The sequence below is a fragment of the Eretmochelys imbricata genome, chromosome 24, assembly GCF_965152235.1.
Source record: "Eretmochelys imbricata isolate rEreImb1 chromosome 24, rEreImb1.hap1, whole genome shotgun sequence".
Classification (NCBI taxonomy): Eukaryota; Metazoa; Chordata; order Testudines; family Cheloniidae; genus Eretmochelys; species Eretmochelys imbricata.
This window is the reverse complement of record NC_135595.1, coordinates 8,763,499-8,788,816: the sequence shown is the minus strand read 5'-3', so window position 1 is coordinate 8,788,816 and position 25,318 is coordinate 8,763,499. Positions and strand designations below refer to the sequence as shown.

General features: G+C 44.3%; 1 protein-coding gene across 4 annotated transcripts in view; it reads left to right on the top strand.

Annotated features, from left to right (window-relative positions):
• The window catches only part of SNX27 (sorting nexin 27), a 61,403-nt gene that overhangs the window by 8,981 nt on the left and 27,104 nt on the right, over nucleotides 1-25,318 (top strand). For all 4 annotated transcript variants that reach the window (XR_013348713.1, XR_013348712.1, XM_077841730.1 and 1 more), the window contains exons 2-5: nucleotides 14,762-14,993; nucleotides 21,021-21,213; nucleotides 22,298-22,362; nucleotides 23,950-24,054. Coding sequence is in view for 2 of the 4 variants with exons in the window: in XM_077841730.1 (XP_077697856.1) it covers nucleotides 14,762-14,993; nucleotides 21,021-21,213; nucleotides 22,298-22,362; nucleotides 23,950-24,054 (595 nt within the window). In the remaining 2 variants the exon portion in view is untranslated. The remainder of the gene's footprint in view (nucleotides 1-14,761; nucleotides 14,994-21,020; nucleotides 21,214-22,297; nucleotides 22,363-23,949; nucleotides 24,055-25,318) is intronic.

Genomic DNA, 25,318 nt, shown 5'->3' with positions numbered 1-25,318 from the left:
ACTGTGTCTACACTGAAGATTTTGCCAGCATAACTGTGTTGGCTGGGGGTGTGGTTTGTTTCACACCCTGACTCATATAGCTGTGCTGACACATTCTGTAGTGTAGACCTGGACTAAATGATACTCTGTCCTTATTGGTGCGATTCTTTGTTTGCTTGTATAAGCTGAAGAAAATAATTGCTATTCAGTTTCCAGAACTGATACCAAGCTTTATTTCTGAAGTGGCCAGAAATACTTACCCCCTTTAGTAAGACAAAGTATTTTTCCTTTGCCTAGTTAATTCTTACTCATCTTATAGCAACATTTGTTTTTTAAAGCCTTTGGAAATGTTAGCACGAGTTTTTGTGTGTACTTCAAAACCTTTCTCACTAGCATTACTTTAAAGTCTTTTTATTGCTTCCTAAACAGAAGAATGGGAACTATATCGTACACTAGTGTTGAGCCTGTTAATACACATGGAGCTGTTAGAACTTCCTTAAAATGGCATGACAAGCTTGTGTGAAAACAATTACTAAATGATCCAGGCTCTTTTCTCAGTGTGAGGAATATATCAGCAGTGGTAAAGTCAGTGGACTTCAGTTTGCTTATGCTGTCTCTACTTAATGGGTATTTATTGTACTCAAAGAATGTTAAAACTAGGACTTGATTTTGAGCTGGAAAAGAGAAAGGTCAGCATACAAGTGTTTCCCTTTGTTAGGAGCATACTAGAGATGGGAAATACTGATTAGGTTCTAACTGAATTGCCAGGGCAGGGATATGTTCTGTTTTTGTTCTCCAGTGCTCTCTCCAGCCTCGTTCTAGCAGTCTCAAGTCATGAGGTTTCCACTTAGGCCAGGTCTACACTAAAAAGTTAGGTCGACTGAGCTGCGTTGCTCAAACAAAAATCTACGCCCCTGAGCATTGTAGTTAAACCAACCTAACCCTGGGTGTAGACAATGCTGGGGCGATGGAAGAATTCTTCTGTTGACCTAGCTACTACCTCTCGGGGAGGTGGATTAACTACAGTGGTCGGAGCACCCTTCCCATTGCTGTATTGAGTGTCTACACCAGTGGTTCTCAACCTGTTTACCATTGTGGGCAGCTCTATCTGGATTATGTGGGCCGCGACCACACAATATATATACACCTGTATGGCCCTGAGGATGTCACGTGGGCCGCAGCTGTGTGCTGATTGGGCCGCAAGCGGCCCACAGGTCAAGAACCACCGCTCTATACTGAAGCGCTACAGTGGAGCAGCTGTTGTACTGTGGTGTTCCTAGTGAAGACATAGCCTAAGGCCATGTCTACATGTACAATGCTGCTGTAGCTCTCCAGTCAGCATAAAAAACCCACCTCCACGAACGGCAGAAGCTACGTTGGCGTGAGAAGCTCTCCTGCAGAGGTAGCGCTGTGCACACCAACGCTTATGTCGGTGTAACTTATGTCACTCGGGGGGTGGTTTGTTCATGCTGAGCGACATAAATTATGCCAACATAGGCTGTGGTGTAGACGTAGCCTTAGAGACTATTCCACTGTCTGAAACGTTACTGTTTAGATGGTAAGCTCTTTGGGGTAGAGCCATGTATGTGTTACTGGTGTGGGGCTTTACACAGGGAAAATAGTCAAGCCGATAAGAGAGACTCTCTCTCCATTTCCCCAGGAATTTCAGGGTTTTATGCCTTGTTGTCAAAGATGAAATTGCAGAAGTATCATCAAAAAGAAAAGGAGGACTTGTGGCACCTTAGAGACTAACAAATTTATTTGAGCATAAGCTTTCGTGAGCTACAGCTCACTTCATAGGATGTATCATCTTTATCCTAGGGTTGAGCTGGAGGCAGACTGGATGGTTGAACAAGTCTCTTCCAGCCCTAATTCCTATGGTGAGGAAGGACCTGCTAATGTAACAATACCCAGGGATAAAAGTTAGGGCTGTCGATTAATTGCAGTTAACTCACACAATTAACGCCAAAAAAATTAATCGCAGCTTTAATCGCACTGTTAAACAATAGAATACCAATTGAAATTTATTAAATATTTTGGATGTTTTTCTACATTTTCATATATATTGTTTTCTGTGTTGTAATTGAAATCAAAGTGTGTATTATTTTTTATTACAAATATTTGCACTGTAAAAATGGTCAACCAAAGAAATAGTATTTCTCAATTCACCTCCTACGAGTACTGTAGTGCAATCTCTTTGTCATGAAAGTGCAACTTACAAATGTAGATTTTTGTTGTTACATAACTGTACTCAAAAACAAAATAATGTAAAACTTCATGGCCTACAAGTCCACTCAGTCCTATTTCTTGTTCAGCCAATCGCTAAGACAAACAAGTTTGTTTGTGTTTACAGGAGATAATTCTGTCCTCTTCTTACTTACAATGTCACCAGAAAGTGAGAACAGGCATTTGCATGGCACTTTTGAGGCTGGCATTGCAAGGTATTTACGTGCTAGATATGCTAAACATTTGTATGCCCCTTCATGTTTCGGCCATCATTCCAGAGGACATGCTTCCATGCTGATGACGCTTGTTAAAAAAATAATGCGTTAATTAAATTTGTGACTGAACTCCTTGGGGCTCTGTTTTACCCGCATTCTGACATATACTTCATGTTATTGGATGATGACCCAGCACATATTGTTCATTTTAAGAACATTTTTTCACTGCAGATTTCACAAAATGCAAAGAAGGTACCAATGTGAGATTTCTAAAGATAGCTACAGCACTCGACCCAAGGTTTACAAATCTGAAGTGCCTTCCAAAATCTGAGAGGGACAAGGTGTAGAGCATGCTTTCTGAAGTCTTAAAAGAGCAACACTCCAATGTAGAAATTATGGAACCCAAACCACCAAAAAAGAAAATCAACCTTGTGGTGGTGGCATCTGACTTAGATAATGAAAATGAACATGTGTCAGTTTACACTGCTTTGGATTCTTTTCGAGCAGAACCCGTCATCAGTGTGAATGTATGTGCCCTGGAATGGTGGTTGAAGCAGGAAGGGACATAGGAATCTTTAGTGCATCTGGCACGTAAATATCTTGCGATTCTGGCTACAACAGTGCCATGAGAACACCTGTTCTCACTTTCAGGTGACATTGTAAACAAGAACCAGGCAGCATTATCTCCTGCAAATGTAAACAAACTTGTTTGAGCAATTGGCTTAACAAGAAGTAGGACTGAGAGGACTTGCAGGCTCTAAAGTTGTATATTTTATTTTTGAATGGATTTTTTTTGTACATAATTCTAACATTTGTAAGTTCAACTTTCATGATAAAGAGATTTCCCTACAGTACTTGTATTAGGTGAAATGAAAAATACTATTTCTGTTTTTTACAGTGCAAATACTTGTAATCAAAAATAAATATAAAGTGAGCACTTGTACATTTTGTATTCTGTGTTGTAAATGAAATCAATATATTTGAAAATGTAGAAAACATCCAAAAATATTTAAATAAACGGTGTTCTATTATTATTTAACAGTGCGATTAATCATGAATAATTTTTTTTAATTGCTTGACAGCCCTAATAAAAATTCATCTGAGATGGCAATCTGCTTACGAGATCCAGGTTGGCTTACCCTGCACAACCCTTTGTGAAGTGCCTAGTTCCTGGTGGACCACTTGCCACTAGGCCTTCATCAGGTCAAAATAACGTTTTTGAAAAGGATTTGTGCTTTTACTTCTCAGCGGTGCTTCTTTAGAGCTGTTTATTGTTTGAAATTCTTTGAAGGGCAGAGACCAGTTATGAAGTTGAATCTGTAGGATTCAGTAGAGGTGAAGACTTGAATTTTCACTACATCCTCTCCCCCAACCTACTTGAAATTTTGAAAGTTACTTCCTTTCTCTCATCTGTTTGGGTTGTGTCAGCTCTTAGAGGCAGGGCTGTCACTGCTTAGGCAGCGCCCTGCATCCTGGGGCCCCAGTATTGGCACCTCTAGGTGCTACTACTAAAATCTGTTGCTCTAAGCCTGTATTGTGCTGTCTAGTAGGTGAATTGTGCCATACAATTGAAGTCCTTACCTCACAGTGCTAGATGTTTGAGGATAGGAACTGGTACAGTCCACAGCAGACTATTGAGATCTTTATTGGTAGAACAGATCAGTTAGTGAAGGAGGGTGCTCAGTGAATGTTTAGTCAGTTGTTTCTCAACTTCACAGTGGCCTTTGGAAGGGGAAAGTCAGGACTCCAGCTTGGGTAAGAGTGTGAGGGGTGTAGGAGGAGAGAGGTGCAAATGATTGAGTTTCTGTTTCAGAGGCTGATGCAGCAGTTGTGGGGAAAGACCTGTTAAATTGCTACAGGGTGATTCATCTTCATGTCCAGCAGAGGCCTCTCCTGAAGAGGCTGCTGATCTATATGGTTACTGTCCTTGTCATGGGATCTTTGTTATCAAGAGTATTACTCTTTCCACCCCACAGTTAGCAAACTGCTCCCATTATTGTAATAAAAGAACGTTGTGTGACTGGATTCTTGACTCTGCACTTAAAAGCAAATCTATTAGCGGGGAGAGATTTTAGTGAGAAGGACTGGTGTTAAGGGGCAGGTAGTGAGTGTGAATGGCTTGCTAGTGATTCGCTGAATTTTATGGGACTCTTAATACTTCTTGACAGACAAACCTACTTGGAAGAATTCTGAATCTCGGATAGAGTCAGAATCATACATGCTCCAAGTCAGGTGTCAAGAACAGAAAGAGGTGAGGGAGTGGGCTGGGGAAGAGTCCTCTGTTAACAGAAGTGGACGATACATGAAATCATGGTGAGAGTAACAGTTCTGCTGGTTTGGCTCCTTAGAAAGAGGTCACTTTTAAAACCTACAAATATTTTGGTCCCTGGAACATTCTCCTCCAGTAGTGGGATGGTTGGGACTTGTTGGGTGAAAGGTGCACACAGGTGAGAAGGCAGCTTTTAGAGTTAGTCTTTTGTTGACATTTTGCTCTCCACTAGGGGAGGACAAAGTTGATTTCAAACTTTTTCCCTCAGGCTGGATTGATTTTAAATCACCATGTGGAAAGCTGCCATTTAAAATCTTCAATTTTAATCAACTTTCACATTTGTATCTGGGTTATTTTCTAAAGAAAGGTACACTCAATTTGAAACATGTTGATTACTGCTAAACAGAGCCTTCACACTAGATTTGGTACATCTTTTGTTAGGTGGGACATTATAATGATATGCATTTATTTAAGCAATTGTGTAGCTTAATATTTTCAGCTTCTTAATTGTGCATATTTAGTATGTTAGAAAATGAATGCTGTATTGCTTATTTACTACCATTGTACCCTATTTATAAAGCTTGACCATAAAAGTTAGATTTCCCCTCGCCCCCCGTTTCTTTCTTTATATAGAAAAGCAGCCTTTAACTGAGTTTTTGATAGAGGCTCATGGATTCAGCATATTTATTTTTTTTATTTAAATGTTTTAGGAGATTATAACAAGCTTAGTCCTCAACATATTTTGTATTAAATTCAGATTTTGTATTAAATTCAGATTTCGTTTTAAACAGTTTTTAATGAAAAATTTATAATCTAAATAACCAAATCAAAAAATCTGATTTAAATAAAAACTGATCCCCCTCCCCCAAAATAACTGATTTTTATCCACCCAGTTTAAGTGTTCTGGGATAGTTTTAGCATTTCTCTTGAGATGGTTCAGGAGAATGAAATCCTCAAACGTTTTCTAAAGAGATTTATAAATGTAAAAACTTTTAAAACCAGAAATACTGTAAACCTTGGAAATATCCCTTTTTAAGCATAGCGATGTGGGGAAATCCTACCTTATCAAAAATATCTATGTCCAGAGGCACTGACTTCACCAGTTCCCCGGAGCTGCTCGACTCCCACCCCAGTCCTGCCTCTTCCCGCTCCCTTCCCCACCTCTTCCTGCCCCCACCCATCCCCTTCCCTCCCAGTGCCTCCTGCATGCCGCTGAACAGCTGATTGTGGGAGGCACTTGGAGGGAGGGGGGAGGAGCTTGTCGATGCCCCAGTGGGCAGGAGGGATGCGGGGGGGGGGGCAGGAGGAGGAGTTGATCCGAGGGTGCTCCAGCCATGGAGTCAGCGCCTAGGTCAGTGTTCCCCAAGGCCCCATTTACACTAGGAAAACCATGTACCGCAAATGGCTCCCTCTAGCAGGATGCCTTGCCCAGGGGCTGGCGAGCCTTGTCATGGCAGATCATTTTGGTTCTCCAGCCCATTGGTAGTGAATGCTACCAATGCTTCCTCGTTAAGGGTTCCACCTTGGGGCTCCGTACAACTTTGCGTCTTGCAGCGAGACATCTCAGATTGGATAGGAGCCGACTAGTTCTCCTCTGGGACAGGGCGAGTCTGCTGGAAGGACAAGGGGAACTTAGTATCATTTTTACAACATCCAGACAAGGGTGGAAGTAAAACCAAAACAAAATGCACTCATGTCCAAAAAATCCTCTAGTGTCCAATTGTCTTAGGAACCAGTGTGTTTAAATTCTGGAAAACCAAACAGTTCTATCACTGAGTAAATATTACGTAGTTTGGCTAAGCTTATCTCGCCCTTCTGGAGGCTTCTGATTTGTCCGTGCCATATTATCAGGGATCCTAGAAATCCATTTGCCACAGAAAATTGTGGAATTTGCGTTTTTACAGAAAATCTTTAGTTTTTACATTTTGTGAAAAAATATAGAGTAGAACCCCGTTTATCTGCGCTCCATTATCCGCTTCTCTGTATTAACAGAACCGCCAGCCCGGAGCGTTAGTTGTCAGCCCTAGCCCCGCTGCTTTCAGCCCTGGCCAGCTGGTGGCTCGGTTAATACAGAGAGTGGGATAATGGAGGCTCGGATAAACAGGGTTCTACTGTACATCAGTAAAACGTCGTAAAACAGCTGATACCTGTATATATTGTGGCTAGGGAAACTAAAGTTCCGCGTTTCATTGTAATCACGGAAAAATGCTTTTTTTTTTTTTTTTTTTAAATCAGAGAATTTTGGTTTTTATATCACAGAAAACTAGTATCCCTGGTTATGAAGTACCGTTCCCCTTCTTTGGCTTGGAGGTGATTACTCCTGGCTGAGTTGCTATGGTGACTTTATTGCGCAGGTGCTAGGCCTCTGGCCCCTGTGATATTGCACAGCTCCCTTCAGCGCCTCTGTACTGCCGAGCTGGGGCCTAGTGCAGTGGAGCAGCAGCAGGACTGCCACTGAAATCGTGTCTGGGCTTATAAAGAAGCCTGTTGGGTTGATATTTTAAGTGACTGGGTGGTGGGGGGGGGGGGGGGGAGGGTGTGTATCAACTTCACAGACAGTTACTTTTGTGCAAATGAAATGATACATTGCAGTAGTTAGCGACAGGACTTGGAGTTGAGGCCCCCGGGTTCCGTTCCCAGCTCTGGGAGGAAGTGTGGTTCTAGAAGGGAACTGGGGCTGTCTGTATCCAGTTGCACAAGGAAGCAGCCATTTTCAGATCAGCCTGGAAGCAGGCATGGTTAAGCAAGCTCTAGAAATTGTGAGTGAGGAGAGGAGGGCAGTTGATTATGTTTCTTGCTGGCATGACCTCTGTCAGGAGAGAGACGGGGGTGGCTCTGGTGACTGGGAATGAGTATTGAGTTTTTTCTTCTAGGGTCCTAGATCGTATCCAGCTCAGGTTGTGAGTGACTAAAAACTGTTTCCATCTTGTAGCCCTTGTGAAATGAATCTGGTGGATCTCAGTCCATTTCCTATTGTATAGTCGTCCATATTACCAAAACCACCATCACAACTGGCAATCCGTGGCAGTCTCTCCGGGAAACCCGGGATTGAATGGGCCACAGTAACTGAATTCTCTCCTCCGCCCAACTCCCCCTCCCCATTTCAGGTCTGGATTGAAGCACAGAGGCGGCAGACAGTGCGAGGAAAACATGACCTGCGGCCCCTTGTGCTGAACCTGGTCTATGGACAAACAGATGGCGTCAGTCTCTCGGGCTGTCCATTGCTGCACTGTTTAACAACACTAACTTCACACTGAAGGAAACAATTCTTGGATAGCAAGATTTGCAGATGACACTAAACTGGGAGGAGAGGTAGATACGCTGGAGGGTAGGGATAAGATACAGAGGGACCTAGACAAATTAGAGGATTGGGCCAAAAGAAATCTGATGAGGTTCAACAAGGACAAGTGCAGAGTCCTGCACTTAGGACGGAAGAATCCAATGCACCGCTACAGACTAGGGACCGAATGGCTCGGCAGCAGTTCTGCAGAAAAGGACCTAGGGGTTACAGTGGACGAGAAGCTGGATATGAGTCAGCAGTGTGCCCTTGTTGCCAAGAAGGCCAATGGCATTTTGGGATGTATAGGTAGGGGCATTGCCAGCAGATCAAGGGACGTGATCGTTCCCCTCTATTCGACATTGGTGAGGCCTCACCTGGAGTACTGTGTCCAGTTTTGGGCCCCACACTACAAGAAGGATGTGGAAAAAATTGGAAAGCGTCCAGCGGAGGGCATCAAAAATGATTAGGGGACTGGAACGCACGACTTATGAGGAGAGGCTGAGGGAACTGGGATTGTTTAGTCTGCAGAAGAGAAGAATGAGGGGGGATTTGATAGCTGCTTTCAACTACCTGAAAGGGGGTTCTAAAGAGGATGGATCTAGACCGTTCTCAGCGGTAGCTTATGACAGAACAAGGAGTAATGGTCTCAAGTTGCAGTGGGGGAGGTTTAGGTTGGATATTAGGAAAAACTTTTTCACTAGGAGGATGGTGAAACACTGGAATGCGTTACCTAGGGAGGTGGTGGAATCTCCTTCCTTAGAGGTTTTTAAGGTCAGGCTTGACAAAGCCCTGGCTGGGATGATTTAGTTGGGGATTGATCCTGCTTTGAGGAGGGGGTTGGACTAGATGACCTCCTGAGGTCCCTTCCAACCCTGATATTCTATGATTGCTGTCTCATGAATAGGGCACTACCAAATTCATGGTAGATTTTGGTCGATTTCACAGTCATAGGATTTTTAAAATCATAAATTTCATGGTTTCAGATATTTAAACTTGAAATTTCAGAGTTGTAACCGTGGGAGCCCCAACCCAAAAGGGGATCATGGGGGCTATTGTGCGGGGGGGTCGTGGTGTTGCCACCTTTGGTGCTGTGCTGTTGCTGGCAGCAGCGCTGCCTTCAGAGCTGGGAGGCTGGCCAGCATCTGCTCTCCAGCTGCCCAGCTCTGAAGGCAGCACAGAGGTGCAATACCGTGATATCCCCCCCACCCCCTCACAACCACCTTTTGGGTTGGGACCCCCAGTTTGAGAAATGCTGGTCTCCCCTGTGAAATTTGTATAGTATAGGTTTAAAAGACCAGGTTTCACAGGGGAGTCCAGATTTCATGGTCTGTGATGCATTTTTCACGGCCATAAATTTGGTGGGGTCCTACTCATGAAATAAGTATCGTGGGGTTTCACAGACCCAGTGTAATTCTGTACAATTCCCATGCAGGGTAAACTTGAAGCACGTGAACTTCAGTTGAATGGAACAAATGAGAGATGTCAAGAATGATGTTCAAAAACCAGTCGGAGAACACTTCAGTCTCTCTGGTCATTCGATTACAGACCTAAAAGTCACAATTCTTCGACAAAAAAACTTCAAAAACAGACTCCAACGAGAGACTGCTGAATTGGAATTAATTTGCAAACTGGACACCATTAAATTAGGCTTGAATAAAGACTGGGAGTGGATGTGTCATTACATTCCCCCTCTGCTGTTCCTCACACGTTTTTGTCAACTGCTGGAAATGGCTTGATTATCACTACAAAAGGTTTTTTTCCTCTCCTGCTGGCAATAGCTCACCTTACCTGATCACTCTCATTACAGTGTGTATGGTAACACCCATTGTTTCATGTTCTTTGTGTATATAAATCTCCCCACTGTATTTTCCACATCCGATGAAGTGAGCTGTAGCTCACAAAAGTTATGCTCAAATAAATTTGTTAGCCCCTAAGGTGCCACAAGTCCTCCTTTTCTCATTTTTATTGTGGCACTAAATTTCAGTGACGGACAGCTTGGTTCAGTTGACAGTAATGGCTGCATTATAATATCCAGAATGCGAATTTAAAGGGAGCCATACACACTCTAATCCTGTGGCAGGAGGTGATCCGTGATGAGGGACTGTAGGACACATCTTAGATAGCTAGCTATCTTAGGTACTTACCCGGCCCTCATTGCTAGGAGCACAGTGCCTCCCATTCTTTAATGCAGTGGTTCTCACTCTATTTACTATTGTGGGCCACATATGCAGCTCTGAATGTGGTATGTGGGCTGCATCCACACAATATATATCCTACAGTAACTCCTCACTGTCCTGGTTAATGTTGTTTGCTGATCCATTAGAGAATGTGCTCGTTTAAAGTTGCACAATACTCCCTCATAACATTGTTTGGCAGCCACCTGCTTTGTCCACTGCTTGCAGGAAAAGCAGCCTGTTGGAGCAAGCTGGTGCGGGGCATGGAACTAGGGTGGGCCGGCAGCCCCCCTACTAGCTCCCCTAAGTTCCCTGTGCACAGCCCAGCAGGCTATCAATTGCCGGCAGTTCAGATGTCCCTCCCCCTTCTGCTGTGTGCTGTTCCTGCCCTCTGCCTTGGAGCTGCTCCTGGGCGCCTCCTCTTTGCTGTGCGGGGGGTGGGGGAAGGGGTGTTGATGTCAGGGTATCCATGCCCCCACTTCTGTACCGCATCTCCACGGAGCAGGAGGGGATATGACAGGGCTCAGGACAGAGGGAGCTTGCTGGCAGCAGCTGCTGTCTCAGCTTGCTGATCTTCTTAAAAAGGCAGTGTACTTAGAGTGTGGCCAGCATACTTAAAGGGGCAATGTGTGTCTGTCTCTCTCTCACTCACACATGTGTCTGTCTGTCTCTCTTTCTCTCTCAGACACGCACATGGTGTGTGTGCCTGTCTCATGGACCCTCCCCACCCCCGGTACTTTGGAAAGTGGAGGGAGTGGTGTGCTTTAATGGGATAGCATGGGTGGTTCATCACGTTCAGTTTCTCCAGGGAATGTTTGGAGCCACTGCCATGCGTCTGTTGTGTCTCCTCCCTCCATTCATGTTGCCTTGTACAACATTTACAACAATGTGTTAACCCTTGGGGGCTTAGCCAGGTGCTAGTTCGTCATTTAGCAGTAAGGCATTCCCTGGGAAATATTCCACCCTCTGACTCCACCACTTCAACCAAGCTTCACAATCATCATTGCTGTGTACAGTATTCAATTGTTTGTTTAAAACTTTAGTGTGTGTGTGTGTGTGTGTATATATATATATACACACACACATATATTTATCCCCCTCCTCCCCCCCCAGAACCTAACCCCCTCCCTATTTACATTAATTCTTATGGGGAATTGGATTCGCTTAATATCGTTTCGCTTAAAGTAGCATTTTTTCAGGAACATAATGACAACATTAAGCGAGGAGTTACTGTACCTGTATGGCCCTGAGGAGGTCACATGAGCCGCAGCTGTGTGCTGATTGGGTCGCCGATTGAGAACCACTGCTTTCATGTTTTTATCCACACAGCCACCTCTGTGAGGTAGAACCCTGCTCTTATCCCCACTTTACAGTTGGGGAACTGAGTCACAGTGAGACTAAGGGCCAGTCTACACTAGAAGCACTACAGCGGTGCAGCTGCACCACTGTAATGCATCTGGTGAAGATGCTCTATGCCGATGGGAGGGAGCTCTCCTATTGGCATAATAAAACCACCTCTGCAAGAGGCAATAGCTATGTTGATGGGGGAGAGAGAGCACTGTCTGCACTGGCATTTAGGTCAGTGAAACATATTGCTTATTCACACTCCCTGAGTGACATCAGTGGTAGTGTGTACAAGCCCTAAGTACCTGGCCCAAGATCACACAGGACATCTGTGGTAGAGCAGGGAATTGAGCCCATGTCCCAGGCTAGTACCCGCACCTTTGTACACAAAGTAATGCCACCTTCCTCAGGTGCTCAAAGCGTTTGAGCTTTCATTGTTCTGCAAACTCCTCTAAGCCCAGAAGAACCTGAAGGCAGTGTGTGGGGAAGGTTCACTTTCGCCTTTTAAAACGATACAGAAACCCTGGCTGCATGGAGCTTTGAACAGAATTTTAATGACCACGCTTAATACCCTGGTCCAGAGAGTAACTTGAACCTGGCTGTGACAGTTTGATCCTGTCCATTTCTATGAGTACCCTCTTAAGCAGTTTTTTCAGCTTGGTTCAGAACCTTGAATCGGATTTGTAATTTAGACAATCTTTTCAGGGATGTTCCTATAAGTAAAAGTTCAGTAAAAGGTACTGGATATTAAGCAGTAAGAGCTGCCTTTTTTTTTTTTATTTCAGTGTTAAGGAGAATTTGGAAGGACAGAAAGCTAAATACGGTGGCTGCATTTCAAGCAGGCTTGGATAATTCTGAGAGTGATGGTTGTGGCTTTCCGCAATTAGATAATGAAAATCCATTCTCACGCTCAAGGAGGGAGATACAGAATTGCCTGAGGGGGGTGTTTAAGAAAAAATTCTCTTCCTCCGCTCGCATGGGCAGTGTTTCATAACTAAGTGCGCACAGCTTTTCTTTTGCATTCTTCTGAAGCATTAGGTGTTCATGGCCAGAGGCGCAGTATATGGGACATGATGGACAATTAGCTTGATAGGACAGAACAGTTCCTTTGTGGCAAGAAAACAAATCGGGGGGCCTAGTTCTGGTCACTCTGACTTCAGTTGGATTGGAACCAGCGACCCCAAGATTAAAGGAGTTTCTCATTGCCCTATCCCTGAGCTAATTCTGTGTTCATGTCATTCCAAGTATGTGTTTTTGAGCAGCCTGTGCAGTTAATGAAGAGAAGGGGACTGGTCCCTTCAGATGAGACGTGCTCTGTCTGGAGCCTGCAGCCCAGTTCCAGTGCATCTGGGCTGATTAGCGGGGATGCAGCTTGGACTGTTCTTGTTTATACAACTGGATGTTTCAGATACCAAACCCTGACAGAGACTATTCCGTTGACACCATCTATGGAGGCTTGCTGCTAAATTTAATTCTTATCTGGGAGAAAAACAGCTTTTTCCCCCCCTCCCCAGAACTGGAAGAAAAAACAAAACAGCTATGTTTGGATTTTATTTGACTACAAAACAAATGCCTTTAAAAACTGGTAACCAGGTGTGGTCTGTTGTCTCTTGGGCTATCCTTGGAACAGAACTTAGCAGAGCTTGACTGTCCAGTGTGTGTTGTTGAGAGAGCAATAACATTTGCAGTTCTTAGAGACCACTTAGTGTCAAGAGTTTCAAACCTTCCGTTTTTTTACATTGGGTTTATTTCCTAATTTAAATATTTGCTCTAACTCAACTGTTAGCTATGGGACTAGATACAGAAATTATTGGATTAAATTCTCTGGCCAGTGTTGTGCAGGTCAACAAGGTGATCATAGTGGTCCCTTGAGGCCTTAAAATCTATTAAAGCTGCTTTCTGTTTGCTGCCTGATTGGAACAATGCACAATACTCTTTATAAAGCTTTGCTTCCCTAACCTTGGACCTCCTTAGATTTGTGCTTTAAATCGAAAGCGACAAGTTCATCTTCCAGGGACCTATCTAGCAATGAACATTTTGGGAGGGTGAAGAATTGCAGTAAATAGTAAAGCCTATTTTGAAAATTACAGCAGGCGTATTAGTATTAAAAAAAAATCAAAAACTGATCATTGATTTAAAATCGAATGGGTATTTCGCTATCAATAAATCTTTTACTTTTGGGACTTCACATAGGTTGGAGAGTGAAACTAAACTGGTCAATAGAGCTGATATTTTTCTATCCAGGGGCCAAACTGAAAAGTCTGTGTGTGGGGAAAATTGGATTGGTTCAACCCGTAACTGATTTTTTTTTTCTTGGCACCGAAATGAAAAAAATTAAAATATTTATTTCAACCCAAAACAAAATGTTTTTGGTATTTTTTTGCTTTTTGGGTCATTTGGGAGGGTTGAGGTTCCCCCTTTTCTTTTGTTTTTTAGAAAAAAAAATTAGAAAAATTTCTAAATGAAATACAACTTTTGATTTTTGGAAAGATACTTCTTAAAAAAAAAAAAAAAAAAAAAAAAAAATTCCAGCTGAATCTGTTAGCTGAATTTGCCCTGAATTTGCTAATAGTTTTGGGTGCCCTGAAAAATGGACTTTTTGGCAAATTTACTATTTGCTGAGAAAATTTCATCCATCTCTACTGATCAGATCTATTCAGTTCTCTTGCACTGGCATATCTCAAGGTAGTGTTTGGCTTCCCAGCACTGCAAGTGAAGTGTTAAATTGCAAATCCTATTTCCGCTGCCATAAAACTGAAACCAGTTCCATTCATCAGGAGGATCCAATCCCCCTTTTTATTTACTTTATTTTTTGCAAAACCTACAATTTGGGAGCTAAATAGGTATTGGCTCAAATTCATGACTGGTGGAAGTCACTGAAGGGACATGGGATGTCAAACCGCATGATATTAGGCAGCTTCAGCTAATAATGTTGTAAAGGGAGTAAATAAGAAGAGCCACGTTGTTTTCACACTTTTTTAGGCTGATCCTGGCTTGGTTTTAAGAAAAGGAGTACTTGTGGCACCTTAGAGACTAACCAATTTATTTGAGCATAAGCTTTTGTGAGCTACAGCTCACTTCATCGGATACTGTAGCTCACGAAAGCTTATGCTCATGCTCAAATAAATTGGTTAGTCTCTAAGGTGCCACAAGTACTCCTTTTCTTTTTGCGAATACAGACTAACACGGCTGCTGCTCTGAAACCTGGCTTGGTTTTGCGGCTTCTTAGGGACATCTGCCTTGTTTATAGCCTTATTGTTTTTTCCCTTCCCAGGAATGGCGTGAATGTAGAAGGGGCAACGCACAAGCAGGTGGTGGACCTGATTCGAGCGGGAGAGAAGGAGTTAATACTGACAGTGTTATCCGTTCCGCCCCATGAGGCTGATAACCTCGACCCCAGCGACGACTCTTTGGGGCAGTCGTTCTATGACTACACTGAAAAGCAAGCTGTGCCCATCTCCATCCCCACATACAAACATGTGGAGCAGAACGGCGAGAAGTTTGTGGTTAGTATTGGCTTGAGCATGCCTTGTGGAGTCCAGGATTGGTTTGTTTTCCTGCTGATCAGGTTCTAAGCTGTCAGAGTTTTCAGAGAGGCCTAGTTTTTAATCTGATCCCTGGATTCTGGTTGCCAGACCCTCTCCCTCAACCCCAAAGAGGCTGTAATACTGACCATATCTTGGAACTCCAACTCCCATTATTTTCTTTAATTTTAGTTCATGTAAAAGGTGATTAACAGTCCCATGTATGAAGGCCTCTGATTCATAGAGCAGCAGTAGTGTGAGTTTTCCTCTGTATGTGATTTTGAGAGGCTGAGAAGGACCCATCATAACAGAGGAACCTCTTCTGGGGCTGAGGTGACTGTGGCCTCCATGGTTTATTCAGTCCCTTGGCTTCTCTGCGGAGTCTGCCAGCAAGGAAGCCAATTAGTGCCTGTTATAATGGTGTTTTTTTGATGCCAACATGTTCCTGTTGGGATCAGGACTGGGACCAGCTCATTCATGATGCTCGTTATTTTCAAAGGTATGTTACTTACACTGGCCCCAAGCTTACTCTTTTTCTGAACTGCGTTATCTGTCAGTTTCTAACCAGTTCATACAAGTGCGGTAGTTCTGAGCAGTGGGTCCCAGAGGGAGACCTTGACAAATGGCCTTTGGTTGACACTTTCTATTCAGTACCATCAGTTAGCTCATATATGCATCTATATCCTGTTTTATATTAAGTGCCTGGAACATCTGTAATCAGTACCTAAGGAGTATGATCATTTAAGAAAAACTCTCCTCTCATGCTTGTGTCCCTACAGCTTCCCACGTAGCAGAGTGAAATTGGCAGTGATTGTACTGGTTTCACTCTGCTGCCTTTCCTGAGAATGTGCTGTGTGTATGAGTGATCCTTCACTACTGTTCAGGGATGGGGTCAAAGATTTCACATGCAGGTGTTTAAGGTGGCCTGATTTTCACAGTTGCTGAGCATCTGCCACTCCCACTTAATTCAGTGGGAGCTGTTTACATGTTCAGTACTCCTGATAAGCAGGCTAAGTGTGTAACCTCTGTGCTATAACAAATGTTAAGATTGTGTATTTCTTTCCCTTTCTGTTCTCATTAGTTAGGGATCAGCTGTAGAAAGTACCACTTTCTTCCCAGGTGGAAGACCCTGCCTGGCTGCATTCACTGTGGGAGCTGGCGGTCATTCTTTCAAATAACATGGTCTGTCTTGAAACTGCCGCCTAAGCAGATGCATCCTCTGAGGCTTGCTATTGACTCTGGCTTATCATGGGTGCCTGGCTGCAGCTTGGACTGGAATGCACTAGCTATTTTGCATGTTTCCATTCTGGTTCCCTTCTCCCAGAGATGTAGAGAGGGGAAAACCTAATTTGAGTTGTGGATGATTAAAGTACGCACTTCCCCTTCAGTGTTAAATTTTGAAAAATAATCTAATTCCTGCAGATCACCAGATAAACTTCTATTTTTTTCTCTTGGTGGCAGTTAAAGTTTACTTACTGATTGTTGTTGTTAGTTTGAATCAATTGGGAAAAATCTGTTAGTCATCTTTCCTCCCAAAGACTGGTGCTGGCTGTTGCTGGCAGCTAGGCTGCATGTATTTCCATCTAGCTTGTGTTGCTGGCATTTGCTGTGCTTCGAATTGAGAACATACCACTGACTCCCAGAGCAGTAAGAGCTGGGGAAGGGGGTAGAATCGGTTAAAGATTGCTTGTAGTCGGAACGGTGACGGTGTAAAAATGGCACCATCTTACCAGACTCAGCTCCTTGTGTGTCTGAGTCATGTCTATAGACGTGACTAACACACATTTTCACTCCTGTTAGCACTTCAGAGCCCACAGAGCTTTGCCAATGCACATCCGCAGTATCTGCTGCTGTTCCCATTCTGGGGCCCATGCATCTTTGCCAATGCACCTCAGTCCTTTCCTCAGCACCCCTGCAATTCTAGTAACACACCCAGAAGCTTTGCCTGTTCACCCCTACAACTATCACCTCAATCTTGGTCTGCAGCATCCCTGTTTTTGCAGCTCTGGGATCCCTACAAGCTCTGCTGATGGACTTCAATCCTGGTCCTCAGTCCCACCTGCCATTCCAGTCCCAGGCTGTTTTTGAATACTCGTCCAATTGCTCCTGAATTGTGAGAGTGAGTCTGATACTTTCATGATGTGAGATCAAACTCGTTCTCACTTTTGAGCCACCCTGTCAGATCACGCGTGAGAGGTTGGACCTGCCACGTTGCAGAGACCCGTGGTCATAGTAATTGTACCAAGAGCAAATGGAGACATGAATGTTCTTGGGCACTGCTCCTGTAACGTTCACCTAGAGCATGGTTGAGAGGGCTTCAACCTGCCAGAATTAAAAGTGAGGCATCTATTACAAGCAGAATAATGGCTGGGAAGCAACACAGAGAATGACCTAAAACTGTTGACTGGATTAGGCAAATTTACACTGAGAAAATGGCTTACAGGTCCCAAAGTGGAATTCTGGGCATGTTCCAGTGATATTAATTGAGCAGGCCTCATCTAGGCCATTTTACTTGGCTCCTTTGGTTGTGTTTCATGTTCCCTAAGTGCCTCCATAGTAAACTTGTTGAGGTGTGTCCTGTACTCCATCCGTTGGGGCCAGAGCCCTCCAGCACCATTAGCCTTAGTGGTGATTTGTGTAGCTAAATGGTGCTTTGAGAACATACCTGTTGGGTTTGAACCATGAGAAAAATCAGCAAAGAGTCTTAAAGCAAAAAAGAAGAAATTCCATCTGGCCTTTGGTTTTCAGAGACAGAAGCCAACCACAAGTGTGGTATTCTTCCCCTCTCAAATAGGCACTTATTGTCAAGGGGACAGTTACCAGTCATCAGCTCCTGGGACTGGCCCATAGATCGGTGTTAAAGTGAAAATTCTCACAGCACTGGTTCCCAGTACTTAAACACTCAGGCAGCTAGGGTGCTTTAAAAGCTGGTTATTAATACATTGCCTGGGGTGGGGGAGAAATAGTGTAAAAACTGCATTGGCCAATTCACTGCCCAGATTGTGGTTTTCTTTCTCCGTTTTGCCCATATCTTATCACCTTACCCAGAACCTTCCCTTCACCTCCTAGTGGCTAGAGAGCTGCTGTTTCAGTCACAGAGAACTGGACCTACAGTTGCCGAGGGCCTTGAGTTGAGATGTCAGGGTCAGATGTGGTGCTGCTTTTTGGGTGGGGTGGAGGGGGATGCAAGGCAGTTGTGCACTGGTGAAGGGATTTTTAAAGGGAACTCAGCTGGTTTTTGAATTGCTCTGCCCAGATTGAAAGCTTGGCTGAACCAGAGCAATCCCGTCTGTGTGCATTGCAGTTACAGTTTGGAGCGTAAGGAGCTGACAAATGATGAATTGGTTCCCAGTTTGCTACTTTTTCCCCTTACAGCATAGAAAATGGAGGCATTTTCCCATGGAGAACTTGACACAGTGTTACTGTTCCAGGAACCGGGCAGACGCACAGAAGCATGTGTGTTTGTGGGGAGGCGAGGACTAGAACTTGGTTCATCACCAAGAAGCAGAATCTAGTGTGAGGCTTGTAACCTAGGACATGTACCGTGTGCGTTTAAATGGAGCAAATTTGATCCTCATGGAAACAAAGGATTCAGAGCTGTGGCCAGACATAGTGTGAACAGGGAGTGTGCAAGTTTCCCATTTCACAGTTCTATCCTGTAGCACCACGTGGGAAAGGGTGATAGAAACATGAGTCTTAGTGTAAAGAGAAGAAATCTTGCAGGGAAGCTACAGCAGCTGTATCAGTGCTATAGGAAGTCTGTAATGTGGCTGGGATGAAATGCAGTCTTAAAAGGACTAGACAAATGCAATGTATGTTCTCAGCTGGACAGAGGTCAGCTGATACTGGCCTCGCCTCCTTGTTTCCCACCTCCTCTGGCGTTCTCCAGCATCACGTCATGCAATGCCAGAAGAATGAATATACGCTTTTGAGCAACGCAAGAGTTGTGCTTTGAAAAAATATCTTTTTTTGGAAGGTCACAGATCAGCTATTCATATAGCTAATGCTGAAAACAAATTGATTCAGATTCCGAGACCACGCCCTGTACAGATCTTGGAAGCAAAGTGGGACTCAGAATTCTTTGGGTTTCCAAGAGCTGTGGAAGGTTCTCTTTTGTGTCTAGTTTGGTGCCTTTTGAAATACTCTACTTCTCTGACTTGCCAGTGCTTTCAGTGCTGCAAATGCCAAGGAGGGTTGATGTGTGACTTTGGAGAGATGGTTGCTGTTACGCAAATTTCTCTTACACGTCGACAAAAAGGTGTAAGCATGTTTTATATCTTTAGCACATTCCTTTTCTCCTATTAAGCTAGTTAAGGCAGTGTCCCATCATTTGGGGCCTCTTTATCACTGTGGGCATATTAGCAATGCCAAGACATCTGCAAAATGGATAAGAGCCTAGTGCGTGCCTTCAGTTCTTTATGCCAGGGGTTCTCACCCTTTTTCTTTCTGACCCTTTCTTCTTTCTGACCCACAGCATGCTATAAAAAGTCCACGGCCCACCTTTGCCACAACAACGATTTCTACATATAAAAGTCAGGGCCGGTGTTAGGGGATAGGAAGCAGGGCAATTGCCTGGGGCCCCACGCAACAGGGATCCCCGCAAAGTGAAGTTGCTCAGGCTTCGGCTTCAGCACCAGGTGACAGGGCTCGGGGCCCTGGGCTTCAGCCCCGCACAGCAGGGCTTCGGCTTTCTTCCCTGGGCTCCAGCAAGACTAACACTGGCCCTGCTTGGCGGACCCCCTGAAACTTGCTTGTGGCCTGCCGGGGGTCCTGGACCCCTGGTTGAGAACCACTGCATTATGCTGTCCAGGTGGTAACACTGATTCTGAATCCCTTGCTCATTTCTGGACCCCTTAACAGTATTCTTTGTAAAAGACCTTGCCACATGTAGTATGTAGGACTAATTGACCTTAAAATTGGAGCCTGGCTGAATGGTGAAGGCATGATCTGTAGATATGTTAGATCTTTGAAAGTTGCCCAAACCCCCTCTTTGCTCTAGATAGTTTTCCTTTCCTTTCTGATGTCAAATTCCCATCAGGGTACAGAGGCCAAATTCCATTTCCTGAATGACCTTTGTATGAAATCAGAGCTGTTTGCACAGCACGGAAGCTAGTTGGATGACAGGATGTTTCCAAAAGATTTGAACCCCTCTCCCCTGCCCTGTTGTCTCTTGCACAGTTGGCAGTGCCTGATAGACTCCATGGCTGAATAGAGCCTCTTACTGCTAAGCCTGATCCTTGATCAGAGGCTGTCTTTAGGCTCTGGAGGAATGTCTGTGTTTTAACTAAGGCCTCGTGTTTTCTGAACCTAAACATTGCAGCAAAGGCCCTGGATTTCTGTGGCCCTCTGCTGCTGAATTCTGCAGCAGACTGGAAATTCAGCTGTCACTTTAAGTGTATATTGTGTGTGTGTGTGTGTGTGTGTATATATACACATATGTATGGTGGGGTGTGTGTGTGTGTGTGTGGCGTTATTGGCTATGGAAACAATTGATCTAATCAGTGCAGTATTTCTTGTTTGATGTTCAGTTTGTGATACCTTCAAACTTTCTTCATTGTAGAAGTTGTCAGGGTGGAAGCTGGACACTGTGGCACCTGGATAGTGCACAGTTGGGGCATTTGGAAAGAGGGTTAGGGTGCATGTTTTTTGTAGGTGAAAGGCATCTTGAACTCCAGCAACCCTTTTTCTTTTGCCAGCTGTTTCACTGCCCCCACCCCAGTCTATTGCTGTGTCAAATAGTGATACCTGGAATTATTAGTTGGTGTGTTTCTCTGACCAAACGTTCGGTTGTGACATAGTAAATTATTTAAATTACTGGCAATTTTCTAACCTATCATTAAGCTTCAAAGTCAACACCCCATTGAGATGACTGAGGCAGTTCACAACTCTCAGCTAATTTCAGGCTGTCTGCAGACTCAGGAAGGCAGCTCTGCATCTGTTTACATTTGGGAAGCTTTTTATTGCACTAGACAAATTTCCTGTCCTTCTCTTCCCTCTGCATCCTGATAGGTTTACAATGTTTACATGGCAGGGAGGCAGCTGTGTTCGAAGCGGTACCGGGAGTTTGCCATCCTCCACCAGAACCTGAAGCGGGAGTTTGCCAATTTCACCTTCCCACGCTTGCCGGGGAAATGGCCTTTCTCTTTATCAGAGCAGCAGTTGGATGCCAGGCGCCGAGGGCTCGAGGAGTATCTAGAGAAAGGTAAAGGGCCAGCTGAGCCAGAAGCCCAGTGCTACATTGAAGCTGTCAGCTTTCAAGCAAGTGAAAGGTAGTCTTACTGTGATGGCGGTAAAGCCTACCAGCAAGGAAAAGAGGCTCATTTAAAACCAGGCTCAATTTTCCAAGTGAAACGCTGCAAGAAAAACCAAACTTCACTTGACGTAATGGCGCGGGTGTTAGCTTGCTGAGCACTTCCAAGAACAAAACATAGTTAGTCTTTAATGCATGGTGGGCCGTTATTTATAGTGTTGTATCGCTTGCCAGTAAACACACACATGCTGGATAGAGTGGGGATAAGAGGGAGATAAGGAAAACTTGATATTGTGGAGAGAATCGTTCTTAAGATCTTTTTCTTAGGGAGTCCCAGCCAGACTGCAGTAACATGGCCTTGCCACTGCTGTGTGTTTTTAAAGGGTGGTAGTGCGTCTCTGTTTAAGCTTTGGTGGCTTAGAGTCTGGAGTCTTCTGTGGCTTCAGTTGCTTATGCTGTCTGGGTAGCAATGCTGCATCCAGATCCCCTGCTTTATCTGTGGCCCTTGTAAGTGTTCTTAGTAAGAGACCATGCCCCACATGTGCATTGTAAATGGGGATCAGAAAGGAATTTTTACCCCATGGTATGGCCCTGTGCTTGGCTTGCCTTGAAGCAGCAGGGATTGGCTATTGCTGGGTGAGATGGACCGAGTGTGTGCGTGCAAATGCTTGTGCCAGGTGCGAGTTTGACAGCCTGAGGATTCTCTGCTTAGAGTGGGTACAGCATAGGTGTTAGCACAGCAAGCTTCTCTCACACATTGTTAATATATCTCAGCCCTGCCTTCCATGGCCCAGTGAATCCTCAGCCTCCCTGTTAAGTCTTTCAAGAAAGGAATAAATCAGCAGTGTCTGTTAGCGTTGTGGACCCTGCCCTTAGTGGACTGGGCTTAGGTACCACTTCATTTCACACAGGCCACCTACCAGTGACTGAAAGTTATCTTCCCTTCCCCCAGGCTCTGTTCAAACCAACCCCCTGGTTTGGTTTCTGCCCATTTCCAGGTGTGATCCACTAACGCAGCATTCTCTTTGTCCTGTAGTGTGTTCCATACGAGTTATTGGGGAGAGCGACATCATGCAGGAGTTCTTATCGGAATCGGACGAGGTAAGTGGGCGTACTGGAGACTACGCCGGCGTGCTAATCCGATGCTGTGTTTTCTCTTTCATAACTGTTACCTTCCTGCAGAAAGCTGCGTTACTGGCCACTAGGTACCATCATAATGGGGGCAAAAGACTTCTCAGAGTTTGCCATGTGCCTCTGTTATATCCGCCTGCTATTGATACAGGGGATTGCTGCAATGAAGAACAGCTCTGATGCCGTTCTTTTCAGTTCCTGGAGTTCAGATTTCTACAAACAAGCAACCAAACTCTCTCAATAGTGGACCCTTGCCTTTCGTACATGTCCCCTTGGCAGGCCCAATATAAGATCCACTGATGGGGGTTTGTTGCTGGCTGCTTGTGTTAATGTTGCATCTTGCAGCACTGCTGGCTTCTGTGTAGCCTCTGGTAGCTTGAGTAGCTTTGCATTTGCATGTTACTCATATTTTATGGTGCAGCCTTTGGAAGCCAAGGCAATAGGTGTTATAAACATTAATATTTTATCTCGGAATGATTTAGTTGTGATTGCAAAGCAGCAATTGGGAGTTATTTTACCACCAGCTATTGCTTTTCCTCCAAAACTTCTTGTGGTATGTAGAGCTGCTGTATCCAAGAGCTTTTCTTCCTTCACTGGCAAACTTAGAATGCACTGATTCAGGCAAGTGGAAAATCCTTTCCAATCGTGACCTGAAATGGTTCTTTCAAGTTCCTGTCCTGTGAAGTAGCTGGATTCACATCTTCCTTTTTTTTAAAAGCTGCCTCTGTTGCAATCAGAAATCAGTTTCTGAGGCTTGTAAAAGATTCATTTTGAAATGTGGTTATATTCTGAAAATTGACTATGTAAAAATGACCCCTTCCTGTTCATGGGTTCCTGTATTTTTATTTATAGTGACGCTTGACACCTTTGACTCCAGTGAATGGGAGCTGGAGTCTGTTCTGGCTCACGCAGCCTCAACCAGAATGGTTAACCAAGTTCTGTTTGTAGGAACAAATTTTCTTGTCACTTACATCTATGAACACCAGCCAAAATTGGGCTACAGAACCCTTAGAAAGGGATGATGATGGTCCCGTGGTTTGAGCACTAGGCCAGGGTTTAAGAGACCCTGGTTCAATTCCCTGCTCCACAACAGACTTCCTGTGTGAGATCTTGGGCAAATTACTTAATGTCTCTGGGCCTCGGTTCTCCCTCTACAAGAGAGATAATAGTCCTGCCCCGCCTCACATGGGTGTTGTGAGGATAATGCGTTACTATTTGTGTGGGACTCAGATCCTATTATAATGGGGGCCAGATAAAATAGATACCGATAGCGATGGGTGAACCAGAAAGAGCCTGTTTTAATTCTCAGATCCCAGTGTGAGTTTGCAGGGCTGGCCGTTAGAAAAATAAATCTTCTTGTAAACGTAGCCAATTTAATTTGAACTCATGGAGTGCATATGTGCCATGCCACTTCTAGATCGCTTCTCTGGGGTAAAATAACTCCTCTTCAGGACTGTAGTAATCTAGGTACTGCAGGAGATACAAATCTAGTGATTCCTGGTTGGATGCTCTGTGGCATGATGGGAAGAAAGGACTGATGGGTTTTCTCTTTTCCAGAATTACAATGGTGTGTCAGATGTGGAACTAAGAGTAGCACTACCAGACACAACAACAGTAACAGTCAGGGTCAAAAAGAACAGCACTACAGACCAGGTGTATCAGGTAAGGTGCATATTTGCATGAAGCTTTCTAAATATCTGAAATAGATTAATGTGGTTCAAACTTGAAGCAAGACCCTAGATGCACAGAGAGACCTTTCCCATTGCTGTTCTCCGTGGTGGGTGTGTTCCAATGGAACTGTTCCTGCAATAACACAACAGGGAAGAGAGAGCTGGAGAAATCCAACCTTACATCTTGGTGAAATGGTGTTTCCTTTGGCAGTTTCTCCTGCAAGGGCAGAGTCGTCGCTCTGTTAATTTTCACTGATAATATCTTAAAAGCTGCAGCAGGATTTCTCTAATTACTAGACAAATTTTGTCTTGCTGCTGCAGAGAGTTAGCTGTCTGCAGGCAATGAGAGCTTGCAAACCCAACATACAATTCTTGTGCGGCTGTCTAGTAGGGCAGCGACTTGAGTCTTAATAGGAGCTCTCTGCGTTGGGGAAATCGTGAGCGTGGAGTTAATGTTTAGCTGCCTTGTAGAGTTGGACTAGCAGGTTTGAGGCCTGACCCCGGGGAGGTCCTGACCCCTCTCAACTCCCATTGAAGTTACTGCAACACCCCACACCATAGTGATCTTAACTGGTTTACTGCTTCGTGAGTATGCCTAGAGTGTGGTGCTGCCGTCAAGGGATCCATTTAAAGTAGGTTAACAAAATGCAGCCAATGCTGCTGTAACTGAGGATGGTAGCTCGTAGAGAATTAATGGGGGATACAGGTTCAGAAGGAAACCTGAACAAATGCAAGTGTTGCTATAAGTAACAGAGCCAAAGGACATGCATGACAGTAAAATCTCATGGGTTCTAGATTTATGCAGTGAAAATCTGTGCTTGTCTGATCAGATTCTGTATATTAATGCATTTAGGACACCGTCTATTGAATTGCATGCTTGTATCGAGCTCCTACTTAAGCATGGCTCTGTTAGCATATAGGACTGAAGTATTGCTGGAAAAACTCCTAAGGGAAGCGGGGGAGGGTGTCTGTGCCTGGTGTACTAGGAACTGAAACTTGAGGCGCCAGAAGAAAAGATGACCTAATTGTCAGCTGTGGCAGTGCTTGAAATCTGGAGCAGTTTACAGAAGGAAAGAGCAAGAGACTCTGAGCCCTAGTTAAATAAAAACTGTGATTGAACAGGAATAGCGTTAAAGCTTTCCTTGGTGACTAATACCTGGGATCGGTGACTTGTAAATAACATATGTGAAGCTAGGCCGGCCCTGTCCTCGAAGAAGGTCGGGTGCGGGCTGAACACTATTTTGCTAACCCGATTT